At 38.6% G+C, this 22,024-nt stretch overlaps 1 protein-coding gene across 1 annotated transcript; it reads left to right on the plus strand.

Moving 5' to 3' along the window:
• Positions 1-1,045: 1,045 nt before the first annotated feature.
• On the plus strand, positions 1,046-4,573 carry LOC145049549 (defensin-like protein). The gene is made up of 5 exons (XM_078997937.1): positions 1,046-1,203; positions 2,356-2,409; positions 3,191-3,294; positions 3,737-3,775; positions 4,139-4,573. Exons 1-5 carry the CDS (start codon positions 1,128-1,130, stop codon positions 4,280-4,282), a joined length of 417 nt encoding a protein of 138 aa, XP_078854063.1. The 5' UTR covers positions 1,046-1,127; the 3' UTR covers positions 4,283-4,573.
• The last annotated feature ends 17,451 nt before the right edge of the window (positions 4,574-22,024 follow it).

Here is a 22,024-nt window from a genome sequence, read left to right on the forward strand (position 1 = left end):
TAGCAATTTGTGTATTCGTGTCATGAAAACGTGTTAGCCACGAATTTGACACGATATGATTACACGATGAGAAATAAACTTTATCTCAATTTTTACGATGTATTTATGTCGTATATTCATGTCATGTCGTGTCTCTCACAGATTCGTGTCTTCGTGTCTGAAATTGCTAGGTCTACTGGTAGCGGGTAGCTGGTAGCGTATAGTAGGTAGCTAGTAGCGGTAAGCTGTAACTTTTATTTGTTATATGAATGTTTGGCAAAAGTAACTGGAAGCTTTTGAAATATATAAAATTACATAAAAGGAGAATCCTTTTTAATTAAAAATAAATAGATATATAAATATATTTTTAAAGATAATTATGGAAATTGATTTCAAAAGCTCATGAGCATTTTGTTAAACGTTGCATGAAGTAGCTTTTAAAATCAGAGCGTTTTGTTAAAACTAAAAACTAAACGTTCGTACTGTCAAACGAAACTTTTTTTTTTAAACCTGAACGTTTAATCAAAAACTAAAAGCTAGAAGTTGTCAAAAACTAAAAGCTAGAAGTTGTCAAACGCTTGCAAAAGCTCCGTGCCAAACACGTCATTAATATCTTAAACAATAAATTCTATAAAATGATCATGTGTTTTTTTCTTTGTCAAATCTAAGGTTTTCTTTTAACAAAATAGTGTATTTTAATAAGATATTTAACAAAATGATGTTGTTTTAAAAATATTTATCATTTATGTTAAATTTTATACCAAATCAAAATTAAAAGATGAAATAAAAAAAAATCTCTTATTTTAATAACCCAATTTTGAAATAACTTGGAAAAGTTAGTCTATTTATGGACAAATTAAAGTCCATTTGATGCCCACGTTGACCTATTTTACTTGTAACATTGTAACAAAACTATACACATGATTATGCAAAGGGTACAACTGATCGATGCGTTGTCCAAGGGTTTGGTCGAGGTCGTAATACCGAAGGTACATATGACGTCATCTTTTAGACTGAAATGACGGAAATACCCATGCGCTTACAATGTTCTTCCACCTCTTTCCCCCAAAAATTTCTCCCTCATATTTACCACCATCGTCTTCCTCTCGAAACCAAAGAGACCAAAATTCTAGAATCTAGAGAGAAAGATGATTCCTCAACAATGGACACCGCCATGCGGAAACCAATGCACCAATAAATACGCAGCGTTGATGCAGATTCCTTGTAAGTTTTCTGTTTTCCCCTGTATATTTCTTGATTCGCGTTACCATTTCTGGATTAACACCATGAATTGATGGTTTCTGTGTGTATTTATGTTTGCAACATTGTATATTTAGTTTAATCGGTGCTATATTTGCTTTGTAACAGTGTTTGTTTTCCCCAATATAATCGGGGGATTATGAATTGAAATCGGTGCTCCCTTGTTTCCATAAATTAGCTACATTTTCATTTTTGTGCGAAATTGATAGGAATTTTGTCGCAGATGTTGCAAGGATGTTTTTTCATGGGTTACTTGTTATAGGTCATGACGCAGTTAAACATTTGTTTCCTTAGAATGTTAACTGAAGTTCGATTTTGAAAATTTTTGTTGGAATTCATATCCAAACTTATGTTGTTTTCATGAGGATTGTTAAAAGATGGTACTTCTGTATGTAACTCCATGTTTCTACACATACACCAACTAGCATTAACAATTTCAGTATTGGTATTTTTTGTGTTGCATTTGTAACATCATGTTATTCAATGGATTATCTGGTAGAATGGAGAAAAAAAGGAGTCACAGATTGTTATTAGAAATGTTAATATATTGAACCTCAAAAAGAAACTTCCTGATTCTGTCTGTCAAATATTTGTGAAATGATATTGGAAATTTATATGCTTACATTCTTTTAAAAGAATCTTCCCTGAATGCTGCTTTACATGTATTTATGATATTGTCTTCAAGTTTCTTTATTAGATGCTGTGTAGGATGCGACATTATGATCGTTTGTTGTTTCCATCTGTGTTTACATCATTTTGAATTCCTTCTTATTATTGTATTATTATTATTCACAAGGTTATAATTCTTTGTGAACTAATGTCCCAATTTTGGTGACATTTATGATTCTTAATTCTTGACACGGAAAAAATTAATACTAACATTAGTTTGAACAAGTTATTAGTACATAACAAGTGTTGTTCTACTAAAAACAATTTACACATAATAGTCCTATAAATCCAACTGAATCTAATTTGCTTATTTGTTTGTTACTAAGATACTTCCGAATACATATAAAATCATTTTTTAATTTGATCATTTTCCTTTGACATATAAATAAATTTGTTTTTCTTTTTCATAATAACCTTTGGGACCTGTCCTGTGGCTGAATATTTCAGGGAGGGTATTCTGTAAGAAAGGGTGTAATGCTGATGGTGATACATGGGAAGAATGTAATGCTTCTTTCTTTTGTCAATCTACATTGGTTTTCTTTATTAAAATATATCTTTATTACGTTTTTGGTCCCTGAGTTAAGCTGATTTATAAAATTTCCATCCCAAAAAGTGTTCTCTTGCGGTTTTGGTCCTTATATGAGTTTTTTTTTTTTTTTTTTAACATTTTTGGTCCCTATTCCAAGTAAGTTGACTATAATATTCTTGGGAACATCATTGCAAGAGTAAATTACACGAATGGTCCCTATGGTTTGGGGTAATTTGCGTGCTTGGTCCCTAACTTATTTTTTTTAACTTGGAATGTCCCTACTGTTTGTTTTTGTTACGTGCTTGGTCCCTGTATCACCTAAAAAAAACTAGATAGATTAAAAAATAGGGAAAATTGGTGGGGTAGGTAACGTAAGGTAAGGTGAGTGGGGTTGGGGTTGGGGTTGGGGGTGTATTAATCTAAATAGATTAAAAAATCAAGGGAAAAATAGTTTTTTTAGGTAAGACAGGGACCAAGCGCGTAACAAAAACAAATAGTTAGGGACCAAACATGCAAATTACCCTAAACCATAGGGACCATTCGTGTAATTTACTCTAATTGCAAACATCAGCTATATTTGGAGGAAAAAAAATAGTCATTTTACTTGAAAAAGGGAATAAAAACGTTACAAGAACCTCAATAAGGAACAAGAGACAACTTTTTGGTATCAAAACTGAAAAAATCGGCCAAACTCAGGGACCTAAAATGTAAATCACCACTGGTCTTATTTTGTGTAAGTGTAAATATATTTAGGCTTGAGTGAGTGTGATGAGATATGCTACAAAGATCCAGTCTTGAAAGACCAACAATGGAGTGCTTACATTGATCGCTCCCCTGGTTCTGCTACTTATTCACAGGTTTTTTTATTTCTTCAACTTTGTGTGTGTAAAAAGACGTGAATGCCCTTATCCTCATTTCATCAAAAATAGCCCCATATAACCAATTTGGGATTTTAGGAGATAACATACCCAAGATTTTACCATATTAATAATAATAATGAGTTTTAGGGAATGAGGGCAAATTTGTAAAAAGTCATTCTTTCTACATTAAGTAAAATATAAATAAACAATTATATAATGACAAAACTGCACAAATGGTCCCTGTGGTTAGCTAAAAATTGCCACTTTGGTCCAAAAAGGTTTGGACTTCCATTTTGTTGCGAGTTTGGTCAAGTTTTCTATAAACGTTTTCATAATGACTATTTTGCCCTTATTTTTTTTCTTTATTATTTAAATAGTTTTTCTGATTAAAAGAAAAAATAAAAAAGAAAATTTGCATTTTCTAATACTTTGTCTTCAGGATTGCTTTCATGCTTGTGTCTCGGGCTGTGGTTATAAGGTCAGTTTTGTTTTGTTTTTTTTTTGTTTTTTGATTAATTTTGTATTTTCATAAATAGTTGTAGACAAAACTGAAAAATTGGGCATTTTTTCCGGGCTTTGGTCCGAAGGAGTAACAAATTTGGATTGATGATCCTTTTGAGCATGTTTCTTTGTGGATTTGGTCCCTGTCAAAATTGAAAAGTCTATTTTACCCTTTTAATTTCTTTTTCCCATTATTTGTTACTTTTTGGACCAAAACCCGGAAAAAATGCAAACCACAGGGACCAATTTTGCAGTTTTGTCATAGTTTTATCTTGGAATTTCATTTCTTAGCTTTTGTGAGGAATGAAATGGCTATGTATGTAAATACAATTTATTGCAGTTTGATATTCCATCTGAAAAAGTTACTGAAGTTCATCCAAACCGCCCATTACCACCACCACCACCACCTGCCGCCAAAACCAACCCACCACCACCCCGAAAATCCGGCTCTATCACTGAAGATGTACCCAGCACTTCAGCATAACCAGAGTTTTTATGACACATGTAAAATGTGTCAATTTTGTCTCAAGTTATTTAACCCAAGGAATCAGATGATTACACATAATGGTTACTAAGTTTTTTGTTTTTTCCCCTCACCCGGGGGTATAAATGACTTTTGACATCTTTTTACCTGTAAATGGTAAGAAACCCTAGAAAAAAAACGTTATTTAGGTTTTTATGATACCATTGCCTTGTAAACTTTGGTAACGAGGGAAGATTTGTTGAAAATTTGACAAATTTTTATATATAATTGAATTGTGTTTATTTTATGATACTAAGTTTCTCTGGACTTTTTTAATCTGTAACGAAATCTAAAAATTTGGGATTGAGACTCTTTTATTTGTGTAAAAGATGTGAATGCTTTATGTTCTTTAAACCACTTTATTCTTCATGTGCCATGTAAATGCTCAAAACGGTTAAGTTAGTTATGTTAGTTGGAGTTTCTTAAAAGTTTGTGTACTTAAAGCTATTGTATTCTTTCTTTAAAAGCAAAAATTTAATTAAATAATAAAAAACTTCACTTGTACATTGTTTCCCCCCTCAACTTATACATAGGTGGAACCGAGTTTTAGAACCCAAAAACCCAGAAAATTTGGTACTCTCGACTTATATAGGGGCTGTTTTGATCTTGAACTTCTCAAGAAAAGTGATCATTACTCTGCAACCATAAATCTTCACGCATGCGGCATGCCACATCTTTTGAAATGGAGGGATCTATCAATAATAATAATAATAATAATAATAATAATAATAATAATAATAATAATAATAATAAGTTTTTATAATAAAAAAATCAGTTTTGATACCACCTGTTTAGGGGCCTGTAAGTCAGTTAATAGGTATTCAAATAAAGTGTCCCCAAAGACTAATATTAAGAGAACATTGAGCCACATTCTGGTAAACAAATCAGACACAAGGGACTTATAACGCATCGATTATGACAAATTAAGCTGAAGTAAAAATTGTCAACCATGCAGAAACATCAACAAATCAAATTTGATGCCCCCTCCTGTAAGTCAGTCAATACATATCTAAATAAAGTGTTTCTGGAGTCTTAAATTAAGAGACCACATTAAACTACATTATGGAAAAAAAATCAGGCAGATCGGACTTATAACTATAACACCACAATTCATAAATGTAATATAAGTGATTATATGTTGTTTTGGTAACATATTAGGTTGGAATGTATGATATTTTGTATTAAGGACTTAATGGGTTAAGAAGGGCAAAATAGTAAGAAAAAAATGTATAAAGGAAATTTTCAATATTTGCGACACGTCTATGTCAGGTTATGAGGGTTCTAAAAGCCACGAAGGCGCACAGTTATAACACCTCATTTTCACTTTTAAAGATATAAAAATATAAACCTTTTTTATATAAATGAAAGTGAAAACATCTTATTTTGGTCAAAGGGATCTAAATAAAAGTTATAGTTACACCTAGATTTTACGGTTTAATTATTAAATAAATGTCTAATAGTTGACTAACTTTGTTTACATATGTAACATCTAAAAAATCAAACAAAATTTATTCATTTTTAAATCAAAAGAAATCATTGTTTTCAGATAAACACACAACTCAAACCAAACGTTTACAAAACATTGTTCTCAAAAGTAGAAATCATATATCAGAGTGTCCCAAATCAGTATCATCAAAACTAAAAGGATGTGCACGATCATGTATTTGCTAGCCTGAAACATAAAACTGAAACCATAAGCCAAAGTTTAGTGAGTTTCCCCAAAGTAGCACCGCACAACAGATAAGATATACAATCATGCATGTTAGGACCAATCAATTATCGGATTGGAATGCCTTCAGGTCCACAACCATCAGGTTGGATTACCCCCACCCCAATCTGTCATCAGACTGGAATACCACTATACAACGGGCCCAATTAGTCATCGAACTCCTATACCCTCGGGTTGACAACCATTGGGCTGGATTACCCCCGGTCTGTTGGCTCATGCATATAGCAATAAAGCCTCAACCCCAAACCATACTATGTCGACATATATAATAGATAATCATATAACAATCAACAGGCAACCGGCAGTTCTACAAATTATTACCACATACATCCTATATACCATACCAGGACACATATCTAACAGATCATTACAACATAATAACATCCTGTATATCAAGGCACATAACATAGTGGGCTGGTATTGGTGCCTACGAACCACAAGTACAATGAGGAAGACTCACCTCTCGGTCTGAAAAGATATCTAAATAGGACATTGCTCAGAATATCAGCTCAACCGATCACCTATTAATGAAAAATGACCAAACTCAACTACAATTCAATATAACTAAAATACCCCTAGGTCAAACTTGGTCAAAACCAGGTCAAAGTTGAAAATCAGAAACTTCACTAAGTTGAATCGACTAAGTACGCCTAGTGTACTCAGCATGTACACTTAGCATACTCAAGGTCTAAATCGCGCTTCCAAGGGAGTACGCCCAACATACTTAGAAGTAGGCCCGACATACTCGACCAAAAGACATTTCCCTTTTTAAGTTCTTAAATCATTAAGTCCTTTTGTCCAAATGCAGATCTAGCCCCGAAATGATGTTCTTAACCATAAAGTTTCCAACTTTATGGTCTTGCATGACTATTAAGTCCTTATACAAAAAACCCCAATACCTTATCTCATTAAGACATCCTAGTTCATGCATGGAAAGAAACTAAGGTCCGAGATTACATTTTTATACTTCTAAACACTCCAAAACATCTGAAAGGACAATTTATATGAATTAGAGTAACCCATCATAATAACAAGCTTATGGGACCTGTTAGAACAATGTTCTATCAGGATCGATTAGTTCTAAGAACGCAAACAAGAATGCACGTAAAGTGAAAGAGAATATGGTTTGAATATGTCGTATGATTAATGCTTTAACACCTCAGAAGAGCTCGATTAAGAACTTCAACTGTAGAGGTATTTAGGGTTACAAGCTCTATCGTAAAAATTAAAAGACGTGCCTCATAATGCATACATACATGCATATATATAGTCTAACCCTAAAGAGATAATCATGGATGGACAGGCCCAATCCGAATATACACAAAAAGACCTAAGACGCAACATAATAAGCCCAACAATCTCCCCCTTTGCGTCTTCAGAGCCGAAACATCAACCCTTAGGAACCGAGGGCTTTTTCACCGTCTTGAACACTCTCGGTATGATAGCTAACATATGGTACCGAAAGGTGATGTACCACCGAAGCATATCAGTAAAGTTTTTCTTATCAGCCTCCGAGTTCTGCTTGCACCGATGGATCAGATTGATGATGTGCTCCAAGCAGTCAGTAGAAAACAGATGTTTATCTACCAAAGCGAACAAGAACCTGTGAGCATCACCCTTTGTAAACATAACAGCTAAGTGAGTTGAGTCAATCTGCCCGATTTTCATCTTATTCACATCACAGGGCTTTTGGGTCGGCTTGACTGTCAGCTTTCTGTTCATAACCCTTGCAACCTCCTGATCCATTGTAGCAATCTCGTGTATATAGGATCCCAACATTCTTTTTAGATGTTATATGATCGGTTCATACTCCTTGGAATGATTAAGTAGAATGTTGACAAGCAAAATCCAATCATGTGGATTAAGATTAGGAAGATCTGCAAGTGGTATCACTGAAATAGAGTTTGCAGTCCCTCGTGTCACTTTGAAATGGACATTAGCAAACCTGCCAGCTGGAGTTGGCTTCAATACTTTGACAGTCGTAATCTTTTGAGCACTCCATGTTCAGTACTGAGGTTGACCGTATTTCAAATACCAATCAATAAGCTCTCGGCCAACCTTCGGACTGGGAAACGGAACCTCAACAGTTGAATCAAAACAATGAAAAGTAAATGCCTTTCGTGTAATAGGCATGTCAAACTGCGAGTCCTTAGAATTATCACAGTCGAATGATGCAATCGGCTCTAACCAATAAAAGCTTGGTGACTCAATAGCCTGACTGATCAATACTTCCCTTGTCCATTATGGAAAAAGAGCTTTCTTGCATTGAAGAATGTCTTCTGTTTCTTTCTTTCTTCGCTCATTTTCCTCAGCCTCTTTAGAGATCTTCAAGTTTTCATCTAACTCTTTATCTCTCTTCTTTCGTTGCAAAGCTTTGGCTATCGTCTCATCTGTATCACTGTCACTATCAACAGTAATCTGTTTCAATTTCTCCTCCGGGCCAGAACCTGAAGCTACATTAACCTTCAGTTCTTTTATAAGATCGGCCTGCTGTGATTCCTCTCCCCCTTGTTTTGGAGTGACGAAAGGCTCCGAAACACCTTTCATCTCGTGAAGTATTGCAAGAGCGGGAAGAAGTTTTGTGGTAAGATGATTGCGAATAGAAAGAGTTAAAATTGGATCATGAGCACCAAGAATGTTGATCAGCATGTCCTTCACATCAGTTGCACAGCTTCAAAAGACGGCTCTTTCAGCTTTCAATAAAGAAATCTCCTTCTCTGCTTGTGAAAGTTGGACTTGCTGTACAGCGATGGTAGCGGCTTGTTTGGCAATTTCTTCTTTTAATACACTATCCTTGGCTATCTCAGCATGCATAGAGTCCAGTTTAGAAGAAACCGAACTTATGAGAGTCGTATTATCAACTTTTAGAGAGGAACGAATATCTTCAAATTTCGAGTGTTCTTCCTTTAAAGCTTGAGAAAGTGAATCAACCGAAGAACAGACTTTAGCAGCATTGGCGTCCGCATGCCCTTTCAAAGAGTCAAGAAATATCTGAGTTGTGTGAACAACCTCAGCAATATCAGTTGTAGCTTTCTTGCAAAGAGATGTGGATTTGCTAACAACTTCGGTTGACTTATCCATCGCTTTAGTATGATGCTCTATGGCAGTTTCCACAAAGGCTTGTAGAACAACCCCACCATAAGCTTTTGTATCAGCTAGCAATTTGTCAAGCATCTCGTGAATATCGTCCAAATGTTGTCGGTTGATTGGAACATCAGTATCCTCATCCGATTGCAAACGGTAGGGACTAAAGTATGTGGAATCATATTCATCATTGTCACCACCGAGAGTCGCACCGGAATCAGTTGATTTGGTTGGTGAGGGAGGGATAGGAATAACTGGGGTTTCAGATACAGTATGTGCCCCCGTATGAGATACGTTGACCCTTGCTGTTTCATCAGGAATTGTAGTAGTAATGGTGATTGAGGTAATGATAGGAGTAGATAAAGATGTGGTGGAAATAGAAACCGAAGATACGGGTGGAGGTGGTAGAGAGGTTTCAGTTACAGATGTTGAAACAACCGAAATTGGTACTTTCGGTGTCGGTGTGGGAGTAGGCTGTTTTGGTGGTGTTTGTTTCGGTGAAGGGGATGGAGTGGGAATTTTAACAGTTTCTGTGTTGGGAGGGGATTGTTTCGGTGATGGAGGTGGTGTTGGAATCTTATCTTCATGATTTGGAGAAGGAGAACGAGGTGGAGTATTACCTCGAGGAGACTCATGTGGAGAGTCGGCTTTTTGATCATCTTCATTGTCAGATGTGAACCTTTAGGTTTTCTAGCCATGTGTTTACTCTTCTTTGGCTTTGAAGAGATTTCGGTTTCGGTCTTCCTTTTCTTGCTTTTTGAAGGTGTCACAACTAGAAATTTTTGTGCCTTGTAACTACAACACTTAAGCCAAATTATGAATCAAAGACATAAGAGCATGTATGATGCATACTTTATGACAATAAAATTTCAAACAAACACCCCATGCAAGCATTTCAAGTAGTCAATAAGCAATTGGAAACCCTAGGAGTTCTTGTTTAAGTCCATTTTGAACTAGTAATTCCTTATTGGGCCCAATGGACCAATAAGCTTCCAATTTGACCATCTTGGGCTTAGAACTCTTAAATGGGCTCTAGTTGGACCCACTTCCATGTATTTCAATATTTTGGGCCATATTGGGCCTAAACTGAAATAAATTAATTACATGAACCATTTTGGGTCATAATTTACCTAATTTAGCCCTAATAGGTCATAAAAATTATACTTTGATTTATTTGAGTCAAGCATCATCTAGCTTAACTATAATATGGGCTTAAGGGCAAAAAGCCCAAAAATCTCCTCTTTCCCTCTCCATTCTCGGCCCAAGCCCAAAGGAAGGAAGAGTTGACTTTGTGTGTGCCACCTCATAATTATTCAAGGGACTTCCATGCAAGAGGACTCATACTTCCATGCACCATCATTTCACACATCTCTCTTCTCTCCTTTCTTCTTGATTCTCGGCCGAACCCAAACACACACACACACACACACACACACACTTCACTCAAACTCTCTCAAAAGAAACTCTCTCCACTCCTCTCCAAGTGTTCGAAAATTAGGAAGCTTTCAAGGAGGTTTTTCCCACAAACACATCATCTAAGGTAAGTTGATGTTAGATCCATAAGCTAGTTATTTCATTCCATTCAAGAATCATCTCTTAATTCATTCAAACTTATGATTTAGCACCTTAGAAGCATCCAAGTTCGAGATCTTCCAAGGAAGGTTGCTAGGGCCGAATTTTTCTCATTTTTCCTTCCAAAACCGAAACCACACCCAAGGTGAGCTTCATACCCCCTCTTTTTCGGTTTTTATGAGTTTTTATGGGGGAGAATACAAGAAAATGTGTAGGTCTATGAGTAAATGTATGCCTTGTGTAATTTTTATGCTTGTATGTATGATCTTATGTGTTTTGTGATGAATATGTTAGTCAAAAAGAACCTAAAAACCAAGATTTACAATATGAGGAATGAACTACACATAACTTATATCACTTTACACTAATCAAGTCTAGAAAAATAGTTTATTTGGTTAGAATGAACATTTTTGGACTTAAAACCCATTTTTGGGCTCAAATTGTCAAAAATACAAAACTAAGGGCCCAAAATGACAAATGATAATTTATGGAGGTTGAAAAGAGTTCAAACAGTTTCTAATATAAAATTTCTGAATATCAACACTTTTGAGGGGCTTAAAATGTAAATTTTGAACATAATGGGCTAAATTGGGCTTTTCGGCCCAATAAGCCCCAAATTGCGAGATGTTTGAAATTGAGGGGCTGAAAATGCAAGTTTCTGTAAAACAGGGGATTACAAGTGTAATAAAACTATTTCAAGTGTCAAAATGTTTTTCAAAGTCAAAAGGGATCAACAATGCAAAAAATTTCCATTTTGGGCCAAAACTATAAAGTTGCGAAAATGAGGGTTCCAACTGAGAAAATTTTATTTTTGAAGGACTTAAGCTGTTTATTAAGTAAATCTGGGCTGAAAAATGTCTTTTCAATAAGTTTTGATACTAAAGTGTCAAGAAAACTGGTTTAAGGGCTAAAATGGAAATTCTTTTATATAAAGGGTTAAAAGTGTAAATTTTATCCAAGAAGGGTCATAAAAAGGTAAAATCTTATTTTTAAACAATAAATCCCTTAAGATAAAATACGAGCACCACGGTTACCTGCGAAACGTAATAACAAATTCACTTTCAACACCAATATCGTTACCAAACGAATTGATTCGGTCTCGAATCAATAACGAATCAAAAATCAATAAACAATAGTACTTCAATAAACACGCGAAATTTACGAGAAGTCAATATACAATCTTTGGGCTTGAAAGTTTCTAATCGTGCTTGTTGGGCCTAGCTAGCCCAATAATATGATCTTTAGGCCCGAAGGGAACGCACTTACATGTTATTGGGCCTTCTATAACCTAATTCCATGTAAAAGGACTTTCAATAGCTTTATTGTGCTGTTGGGCCCCAAGAGCCCATTGGTACTGCTAGCAAAGTCGAGAAGTCAAATGCGAGTCGGGCCAAGTGCCTTTCGCATTCCCGATAGCCTTGAACGACTTATGGAAATAATGGGGGCTTCGTATCTTCCTTTCTCCTCGGTTGTGGGGCTATGAGAAGTCAGGGTGGTTGGATTAAGTGAGTAGTACGGACGAAACCTAAGGGATCGTTTGTATTTGGTAGTTATAAACTAGTCATCTTCATTAATGCGTGATTATAACGACTCACAACCCATAATTAATCCAATGTCACCTGGAATTATCGGAATCAATCATCGTATCGATATAACTATAAACAAGACACGAAGTTTTATGTATGAGGAAAACATCGGGTTTTCCCGGGAAGTTCAACACTTTTACCTAAGTGATGTATACAAGGTTTAACAATTATACACGTTTACAAAAATCGACAAGCATACTACGGATCTCCACACTTTTTTTTATATACAATATTCGTTTCAGAAAATATTGGATTTTCTGGGTTTTCAAACTACACAAAATCATTATTTTTCAAACATGACTTATGAACTCACCAACATTTCATATGTTGATGTTTTTCCAAAATACTTGTATTCTCAGGTAACAGGTAAATTGAAGAATATGTATCCAGTGATGTCACAGTGTTTTGTTTAAATTAGTATCGAACGGTTTAAGTTATGGAAATGTAATGTTTAAAACAATGTAGTGAATGTAAACAATATCAGTTGTAATATTACAATGCATGGTGATGAATGATGTTATGATTCATGTATAATCATTGTGATGGTATTCAATTGAGTCACAATAGCCATCGGACGTTTTCGTCGTCTGGTTCGGGGGTGTGACAGGTTGGTATCAGAGCTCTATTTATAGTGAACTAGCATATCAAACCACACATTGATATGCAACTATAAACCAAAAGAGGGACTAACACAACTCTGAACAAAACAAGTAAAACATAACAACAAAAACACCCTTGCTTGTATTAGGAAAAAAACATAACACCGAACCAAACAAGATAATGCTAGTATCCCGGTTAATCCAATACTGTTCTTAGTTGCATCAAGGAGCGAATGTAGCCTGATCAACTACATTCCCTCCAAGGTATAACTTTCACACGTCCTGAGGAGATCGTGATAGCTAGGGAACCTAAAAACATACCCCTTTATCACCAAAAAGAGAACATCCGTTTAGTCCGTACAATAGTTGTAGCATCCTAGGAATAATGTTAGCATATTTATACACTCTTGCAGACAGCATGGCTGGTTTCCATCACCCCGGAGATCCTTACTTCCCTAACCAGGGAAATAACGGATGGTTAGACAAGGAGCCTGAGGAAGACCCCGAGGAGGAATCTGACGGGGAACTGGAGGCAGGAGTCGAGGGCGAACCTGCCAAACCAGAAGAAGAGCAGGAGGAGGAAGAAGATGAAGGAAGCTTTGAGGAGGAACCCGACGACGGCGAGGGGGGTGATTCGGATGCGGAGTCCGAAGTCATCGACCCCCCTTACCCGATTAAGGTGCCCGCTTATAGGGTAGGCCCCACTGGTCCTACACCTCCTTGGGGTATTGATCTTTGGACATGGAGCAGACAGCAGGGACAGCGACCCCCGTTCGGCATGTCACGCGAGTTCTTTGACCTAAGAGACGGAGGACCGGCCGATCGAGCTCTTCCGGTCATGGTGAGACGGTTACGGAACACCGGCGACCTCGCTCAGAGCACCGCCGACCAGGTATGCCAGCTGTTGACTAGGGTCGAGCGTGCAGAGCAGGAGACACGTGATGTTCTTCGAGAGTTCCATATGAGGCAGGCGAGGTGGGAGTCTCGACTCCAGGACGCAGAACGACTGGTGGCTCGCCTTCAGGGAGCATCCACTTCCTCAGCACTACCCCCGAGCACAGCTCATCGCGATTAGGGATGGACTTATCTTACTAGGTCATTAGGATCTATGCTATGTACCCGACTCTTCGTTTAAGTGACTACACTACTCATAGAGCCGTTATGCTGTCGAACTAATATCACTCATGTATGCTCTTACGAGCAAAATTTTCATGTATCAAATGTGGATGATATTAGTAAACTTTTATGTATTTTATTATGACATTACAATCTGCTATGTGTTGCGAATCCATGATTGTATGCTAAATTGTAGAAGTACTTAAGTTCGTACCATGCACCTAGTCAGTAGGATCACAACCTCACATAAACCACATATACTCAACATCTGTCCGTTTCATGACAGAAAGATGCCTCAACGACCTACTCGTGGAAACCCTGGACCAACCCCACCCGAAGTTGACTCAACTGCATTCCAGGCAGCCGTATCTGCTGCGGTCACCGCAGAAATGGCACAAATTCACCAAGGGAACAACGGAGGAGTCAATGGACAAGGGGCCGGGAGTTCGAACAACGGAATGAATCAAGGACCCACCAAAACATGTACCTACAAAGACTTCACAAACGCCAAACCACGAACCTTTAATGGCACTGGAGGAGTGATCACCCTGAAACGATGGATCGAAAAGGTGGAATCGGTGTTCGAGATATGCGATTGCCCCGAAGAGATGAAGGTGAAGTTTGCTGCATGCACTTTTGTTGACCAAGCGCTCACTTGGTGGAACGGACACGTGGAAGCCATGACATTCCCTGTAGCCAATTCCATGCCATGGACAGAAATGAAAGAAATGCTGATGGCCGAATACTGCCCTCGCGGTGAAATTCAGAAAATGGAGCAAGAGTTGTGGAACCTCACTGTCTGGAATGCTGATATAGATGCCTACATATCAAGGTTTAGCGAACTATCTCTGTTGTGTCCTGGCATGATCACCTCGGAAGGAAAGAAGATCGAGCGATTCATCTGGGGACTAACCTCCCAGATCCAAGGAAACATGATAGCTGCAAATCCTGAAACTTTTGACAATGCTAAGAGATTGGCCAAGAAGCTTTATGACCACAACAACAAGAAGGGTGAGAAGCCAGCGGAGACCGAGGCCAAGAAGGAAAGTGATGGAAAGAAGGGGAAGAACAACAAGAGAGAGGGGCGTCAAGGCTCCGAGACTTCCAAGAAGCAGCAGACAGTGGCGGTTAATGCTGCCACCACGCAAGTTCTGGCCACACCACATGCTCCAGCCTCAGCTGCTCCAAATGCTCCTAAACCTTATTCCGGTAATCTTCCCAAGTGCAACAAGTGCAGCCTCCATCACATTGGAGAATGCAGGGAGATGCAGTGCACCATTTGCAATAAAAAAGGGCACACAGCAAGGTACTGCAGGACTTACCCTCCTCAGAATCAACAACAGGGAAGCAACAACAACAACAACCGCAACAACAACAACACCAACACCGGCGGCGACAATGCCGGACCTAGCCACACCTGCTATGGGTGTGGAAGGACTGGGCATTTCCGTCGAGATTGCCCTAACAACAACAATCCTGGAAATGGAGGGACAAGAAGGGTGATGGCCATGGGTCAGGGGGAGGCAATTCAGGATCCTGCTGTTGTTACCGGTACGTTTCCCCTAAACCACACTTATGCATGCATCCTATTTGACACCGGAGCAGAGCGAAGCTTTGTGAGCAATAAGTTTAAACATTATTTAAAACAACAACCCCAGAAGCTCAATGAAACCTTTACGGTGGAAATGGCCAATGGGAAAACCGAATCCACTGGGGAAATCTACATCGGATGTACCCTAACCCTGAACCAACACGTCTTTCGAATAGACTTAATGTTTATTTCCATTAGGAGTTTCGATGTGATTATTAGCATGGACTGTTAAGCCCCTACCATGCTGAAATTATGTGTCACGAGAAGGCCGTTCGCCTTCGCCTTCCCAATCATGAAACCCTAGTTATTTACGGAGACAAACCCAGCACGAGCCTTCGCCTTATCTCGTGCGTCCAGGCACAGAAGCATCTATGAAAGAAAGATTTGACGTTCTTGGCTCACATAGTGGATAAAACCAAGGAAGAGGTTAATATTCAAGACATTCCAGTAGCACGTGAATTCCCAGACGTATTTCCTGAAGATCTTCCTGGAGTACCCCCAGAGAGACAAGTTGAGTTCCGAATTGACCTCGTTCCAGGAGCAACCCCTCTCGCTAAATCACCTTACTGGCTAGCTCCTACTGAAATGCAGGAATTGTCCAGCCAACTCAGCGAACTCATGGGCAAAGGATTCATCCGACCCAGCTACTCGCCATGGGGAGCTCCGGTCCTCTTTTTCAAAAAGAAGGACGGATCTTTTAGAATGTGCATCGATTACAGAGAGTTAAACAAACTCACCGTCAAAAATCGCTATCCACTCCCACGAATCGACGATCTATTTGACCCGCTCCAAGGGGCTAGTTACTTTTCTAAGATAGATCTACGGTCCGGGTACCATCAGCTCAAGGTCCGGGAAGAGAATATTCCCAAAACCGCTTTCCGAACTCGTTACGGACATTATGAATTTGTCGTAATGCCCTTCGGTCTAACAAATGCCCATGCCGCATTTATGGACCTAATGAACCGAATCTGTCAACCATTCCTCGACAACTTTGTCATCGTCTTCATTGAAGACGTTCTAGTCTATTCCCGAAGCGAAGAAGAGCATGGCCAACATCTCCGACAAATCCTACAAACCCTGCGAACGGAAAAGCTATACGCAAAACTCTCTAAGTGTAAGTTCTGGCTCCGTAGCATGAACTTCTTAGGTCATGTTGTTAGTCGGGAAGGAATTCATGTGGATCCTTCTAAGGTCAAAGCTGTCGAAGGATGGGCAGTCCCGACAACACCCACAGAAATCCGCCAATTCTTAGGCCTAGCAGGATACTATAGGAGGTTCATTCAAAACTTCTCGAAAATCGCCAAGCTAGTTACCTCGCTTACACAAAAGGGCGTACCATTCAAATGGACGGACAAACAAGAAGTTGCATTCCGAACCCTGAAGCAAGCCCTCTGCAGTGCCCCGGTACTATCTCTACCAGAGGGAACGAAAGATTTCGTGGTCTATTATGAGGCGTCGAATCAGGGTTTAGGTTGCGTTCTCATGCAACGTGGAAGAGTGATAGCTTATGCATCCCGCCAATTAAAAACACACGAAGTAAATTATACAACCCATGATCTGGAATTGGGAGCAGTGGTCTTTGCTCTGAAGATTTGGAGGCATTACCTTTATGGTACGATGTGCACCATCTTCACGGACCACAAAAGTCTCCAGCACATCTTGAATCAGAAAGAGCTGAATATGAGGCAACGAAGATGGGTTGAACTATTAAACGATTACGATTGTGAAATCAAGTACCACTCGGGCAAGGCCAACGTGGTAGCTGATGCCTTGATTCGGAAGGAGTACTTTAATCGTCGTGCGAAAACTCTCTCAATAACCATCCAATCTCACCTAACCACTCAGATCGGGGTAGCCTAGTCAGATGCCATGGAGACGGAAAACGGAGCAAGCGAAGCCTTACGCGGGATGGAGAAGAATCTAGAGGTAAAGGAGAACGGAGTATACTATTTCATGAACCGTATTTGGGTCCCTAAACTCGGAGGATTTAGGGAGGTAGTCATGAATGAATCTCACAAGACGCGATACTCCATCCATCCTGGTTCGGACAAGATGTACTTGGATATTAAACAACATTATTGGTGGCCTAACATGAAGGCAGAAATTGCCACCTATGTCAACAGCCTTACTTGTGCCAAAGTAAAGGTGGAGTACCAGAAGCCCTCGGGGTTATTACAGCAACCGGTGATCCCCGAGTGGAAATGGGAAGGGATTTCTATGGACTTTGTGACCAAGCTACCCAACACGTCAGATGGATTAGACACCATATGGGTAATAGTTGACCGACCGACGAAATCCGCCCATTTCCTGCCAATAAAAGAATCCTACAAAATGGAGAGACTAACACGATTATACATTCGAGAAATCGTGAGACTTCACGGAGTACCAGTGTTTATTATCTCAGATAGAGACAGTAGATTCACTTCACGTTTTTGGCAATCACTTCAGAAAGCACTTGGAACCCATCTCGACATGAGCACCGCTTATCACCCACAAACGGATGGTCAAAACGAACGAACCATCCAGACGCTCGAAGACATGCTTCGCGCATGTGTGATAGACTTTGGGAAGTCTTGGGATACCCACTTACCCTTAGTTGAATTCTCCTATAACAATAGTTATCATTCGAGCATCAAAGTTGCTCCTTTCGAAGCACTATATGGACGTAAGTGTAGATCACCGTTGTGTTGGGCTGAGGTGGGCGACACCCAGCTAGCAAAGAAACTGGCATCGGTCGAGGCAGTAACGGGACCAGAGATCATTTGTGAAACCACGGAAAAGATAGTTCAAATCAGAGCTCGACTACAAGCATCGCGCGACCGACAAAAGAGCTACGCTGATAAACGGCGATAGCCCTTAGAGTTTCAGGTCGGGGATCGAGTGCTGTTAAAAGTTTCACCTTGGAAGGGGGTCATTCATTTTGGAAAACGGGGAAAACTGAACCCACGATACATTGGACCTTTCGAGATTGTTGCCCGAATAGGTCTAGTGGCGTACAAACTGCAGCTACCCGCTGAGCTAAGCAGTGTACACCCTGTGTTCCATGTTTCCAATCTAAAGAAGTGCCTATCAGATGAAACTCTCATTATTTCCCTTGACGAGATTGAAATCAATGATAATCTCCTGTTCGTCGAAGAACCAGTCGAAATCATGGACAGGGAGGTGAAGCGTACTAAGCAAAGTCGCATCCCAATCGTGAAAGTACGGTGGAACGCGAAGCGTGGGCCAGAATTCACGTGGGAACGCGAAGACCAAATGAAGCAAAAGTACCCTCACCTATTCTAGCATTCTCAAATCTAGCTTTCAAAAGAATTTCGGGACGAAATTCCCTCTAACGGGGGGATGATGTCACAACTAGAAATTTTTGTGCCATGTAACTACAACACTTAAGCCAAATTATGAATCAAAGACATAAGAGCATGTATGATGCATACTCTATGACAATAAAATTTCAAACAAACACCCTATGCAAGCATTTCAAGTAGTCAATAAGCAATTGGAAACCCTAGGAGTTCTTGTTTAAGTCCATTTTGGACTAGGAATTCCTTATTGGGCCCAATGGACCAATAAGCTTCCAATTTGACCATCTTGGGCTTAGAACTCTTAAATGGGCTCTAGTTGGACCCACTTCCATGTATTTCAATATTTTGGGCCATATTGGGCCTAAACTGAAATAAATTAATTACATGAACCATTTTGGGGCATAATTTACCTAATTTAGCCCTAATAGGTCATAAAAATTATACTTTGATTTATTTGAGTCAAGCATCATCTAGCTTAACTATAATATGGGCTTAAGGGCAAAAAGCCCAAAAATCTCCTCTTTCCCTCTCCATTCTCGGCCCAAGCCCAAAGGAAGGAAGAGTTGACTTTGTGTGTGCCACCTCACAATTATTCAAGGGACTTCCATGAAAGAGGACTCATACTTCCAATGCACCATCATTTCACACATCTCTCTTCTCTCCTTTCTTCTTGATTCTCGGCCGAACCCAAACACATACACACACACTTCACTCAAACTCTCTCAAAAGAAACTCTCTCCACTCCTCTCCAAGTGTTCGAAAATTAGGAAGCTTTCAAGGAGGTTTTTCCCACAAACACATCATCTAAGGTAAGTTGATGTTAGATCCATAAGCTAGTTATTTCATTCCATTCAAGAATCATCTCTTAATTCATTCAAACTTATGATTTAGCACCTTAGAAGCATCCAAGTTCGAGATCTTCCAAGGAAGGTTGCTAGGGCCGAATTTTTCTCATTTTTCCTTCCAAAACCGAAACCACACCCAAGGTGAGCTTCATACCCCCTCTTTTTCGGTTTTTATGAGTTTTTGTGGGGGAGAATACAAGCAAATGTGTAGATCTATGAGTAAATGTATGCCTTGTGTGATTTTTATGCTTGTATGTATGATCTTATGTGTTTTGTGATGAATATGTTAGTAAAAAAGAACCTAAAAACCGAGATTTACAATATGAGGAATGAACTACACATAACTTATATCACTTTACACTAATCAAGTCTAGAAAAATAGTTTATTTGGTTAGAATGAACATTTTTGGACTTAAAACCCATTTTTGGGCTCAAATTGTCAAAAATACAAAACTAAGGGCCCAAAACGACAAATGATAATTTATGGAGGTTGAGAAGAGTCCAAACAGTTTCTAATATCAATTTTCTGAATATCAACACTTTTGAGGGGCTTAAAATGTAAATTTTGAACATAATGGGCTAAATTGGGCTTTTCGGCCCAATAAGCCCCAAATTGCGAGATTTTTGAAATTGAGGGGCTGAAAATGCAAGTTTCTGTAAAACAGGGGATTACAAGTGTAATAAAACTATTGCAAGGGTCAAAATGTTTTTCAAAGTCAAAAGGGATCAAAAATGCAAAATTTTTCCATTTTGGGCCAAAACTGTAAAGTTGCGAAAATGAGGGTTCCAATCGAGAAAATTTTATTTTTGAAGGACTTAAGCTGTTTATTAAGTAAATCTGGGCTGAAAAATGTCTTTTCAATAAGTTTTGATACTAAAGTGTCAAGAAAAATGGTTTAAGGGCTAAAATGGAAATTCTTTTATATAAAGGGTTAAAAGTGTAAATTTTTTCCAAGAAGGGTCATAAAAAGGTAAACTCTTATTTTTAAACAATAAATCCCTTAAGATAAAATACGAGCACCACGACTACATGCGAAACGTAATAACAAATTCACTTTCAACACCAATATCGTTACCAAACGAATGGATTCGGTCTCGAATCAATAACCAATCAAAAATGAATAAACAATAGTACTTCAATAAACACGCAAAATTTACAAGAAGTCAATATACTATCTTTGGGCTTGAAAGTTTCAAATCGTGCTTGTTGGGCCTAGCTAGCCCAATAACATGATCTTTAGGCCCGAATGGAACGCGCTTACATGTTATTGGGCCTTCTATGACCTAATTCCATGTAAAAGGACTTTCAATAGCTTTATTGTGCTGTTGGGCCCCAAGAGCCCATTGGTACTGCTAGCAAAGTCGAGAAGTCAAATGCGAGTCGGGCCAAGTCCCTTTCGCATTCCCGATAGCCTTGAACGACTTATGGAAATAATGGGGGCTTCGTACCTTCCTTTCTCCTCGGTTGTGGGGCTATGAGAAGTCAGGGTGGTTGGATTAAGTGAGTAGTACGGACGAAACCTAAGGGATCGTTTGTATTTGGTAGTTATAAACTAGTCATCTTCATTAATGCGTGATTATAACGACTCATAACCCATAATTAATCCAATGTCACCTGGAATTATCGGAATCAATTGTCGTATCGATATAACTATAAACAAGACACAGAGTTTTATGTATGAGGAAAACATCGGGTTTTCCCAGGAAGTTCAAGACTTTTACCTAAGTAATGTATACAAGGTTTAACAATTATACACGTTTACAAAAATCGACAAGCATACTACGGATCTCCACACTTTTTCTTATATACAATATTCGTTTTAGAAAATATCGGATTTTCTGGGTTTTCAAACTACACAAAAATCATTTTTTTTCAAACATGACTTATGAACTCACCAACATTTCATATGTTGACGTTTTTCCAAAATACTTGTATTCTCACGTAACAGGTAAATTGAAGAATATGTATCCAGTGATGTCACGGTGTTTTGTTTAAATTAGTATCGAACGGTTTAAGTTATGGAAATGTAATGTTTAAAACAATGTAGTGAATGTAAACAATATCAGTTGTAATATTACAATGCATGGTGATGAATGATGTTATGATTCATGTATAATCATTGTGATGGTATTCAATTGAGTCACAATAGCCCTCGGACGTTTCCGCCGTCTGGTTCGGGGGTGTGACAGAAGGCTTAGAAGTTTTAGCCTCAGTTGCTTCTTTCTGGACAGATACTCTTTTTCCTCTGCCACTCGGTTGATCAAGAGCATCGAGAGCA

The sequence above is a fragment of the Lactuca serriola genome, chromosome 1 (genome assembly GCF_051521515.1).
Source record: "Lactuca serriola cultivar US96UC23 chromosome 1, Lser_US96UC23_V15, whole genome shotgun sequence".
Taxonomy (NCBI): domain Eukaryota; kingdom Viridiplantae; phylum Streptophyta; class Magnoliopsida; order Asterales; family Asteraceae; genus Lactuca; species Lactuca serriola.

Excerpts from the sequence above, each read along its gene's own strand:
- LOC145049549 (XM_078997937.1), top strand. The coding sequence starts at position 1,128 with ATGATTCCTCAACAATGGACACCGCCATGCGGAAACCAATGCACCAAT. Across the intron at positions 3,295-3,736 it reads GTTCTGCTACTTATTCACAG|GATTGCTTTCATGCTTGTGT; the intron begins GTTTTTTTATTT and ends CTTTGTCTTCAG. Across the intron at positions 3,776-4,138 it reads TCTCGGGCTGTGGTTATAAG|TTTGATATTCCATCTGAAAA; the intron begins GTCAGTTTTGTT and ends AATTTATTGCAG.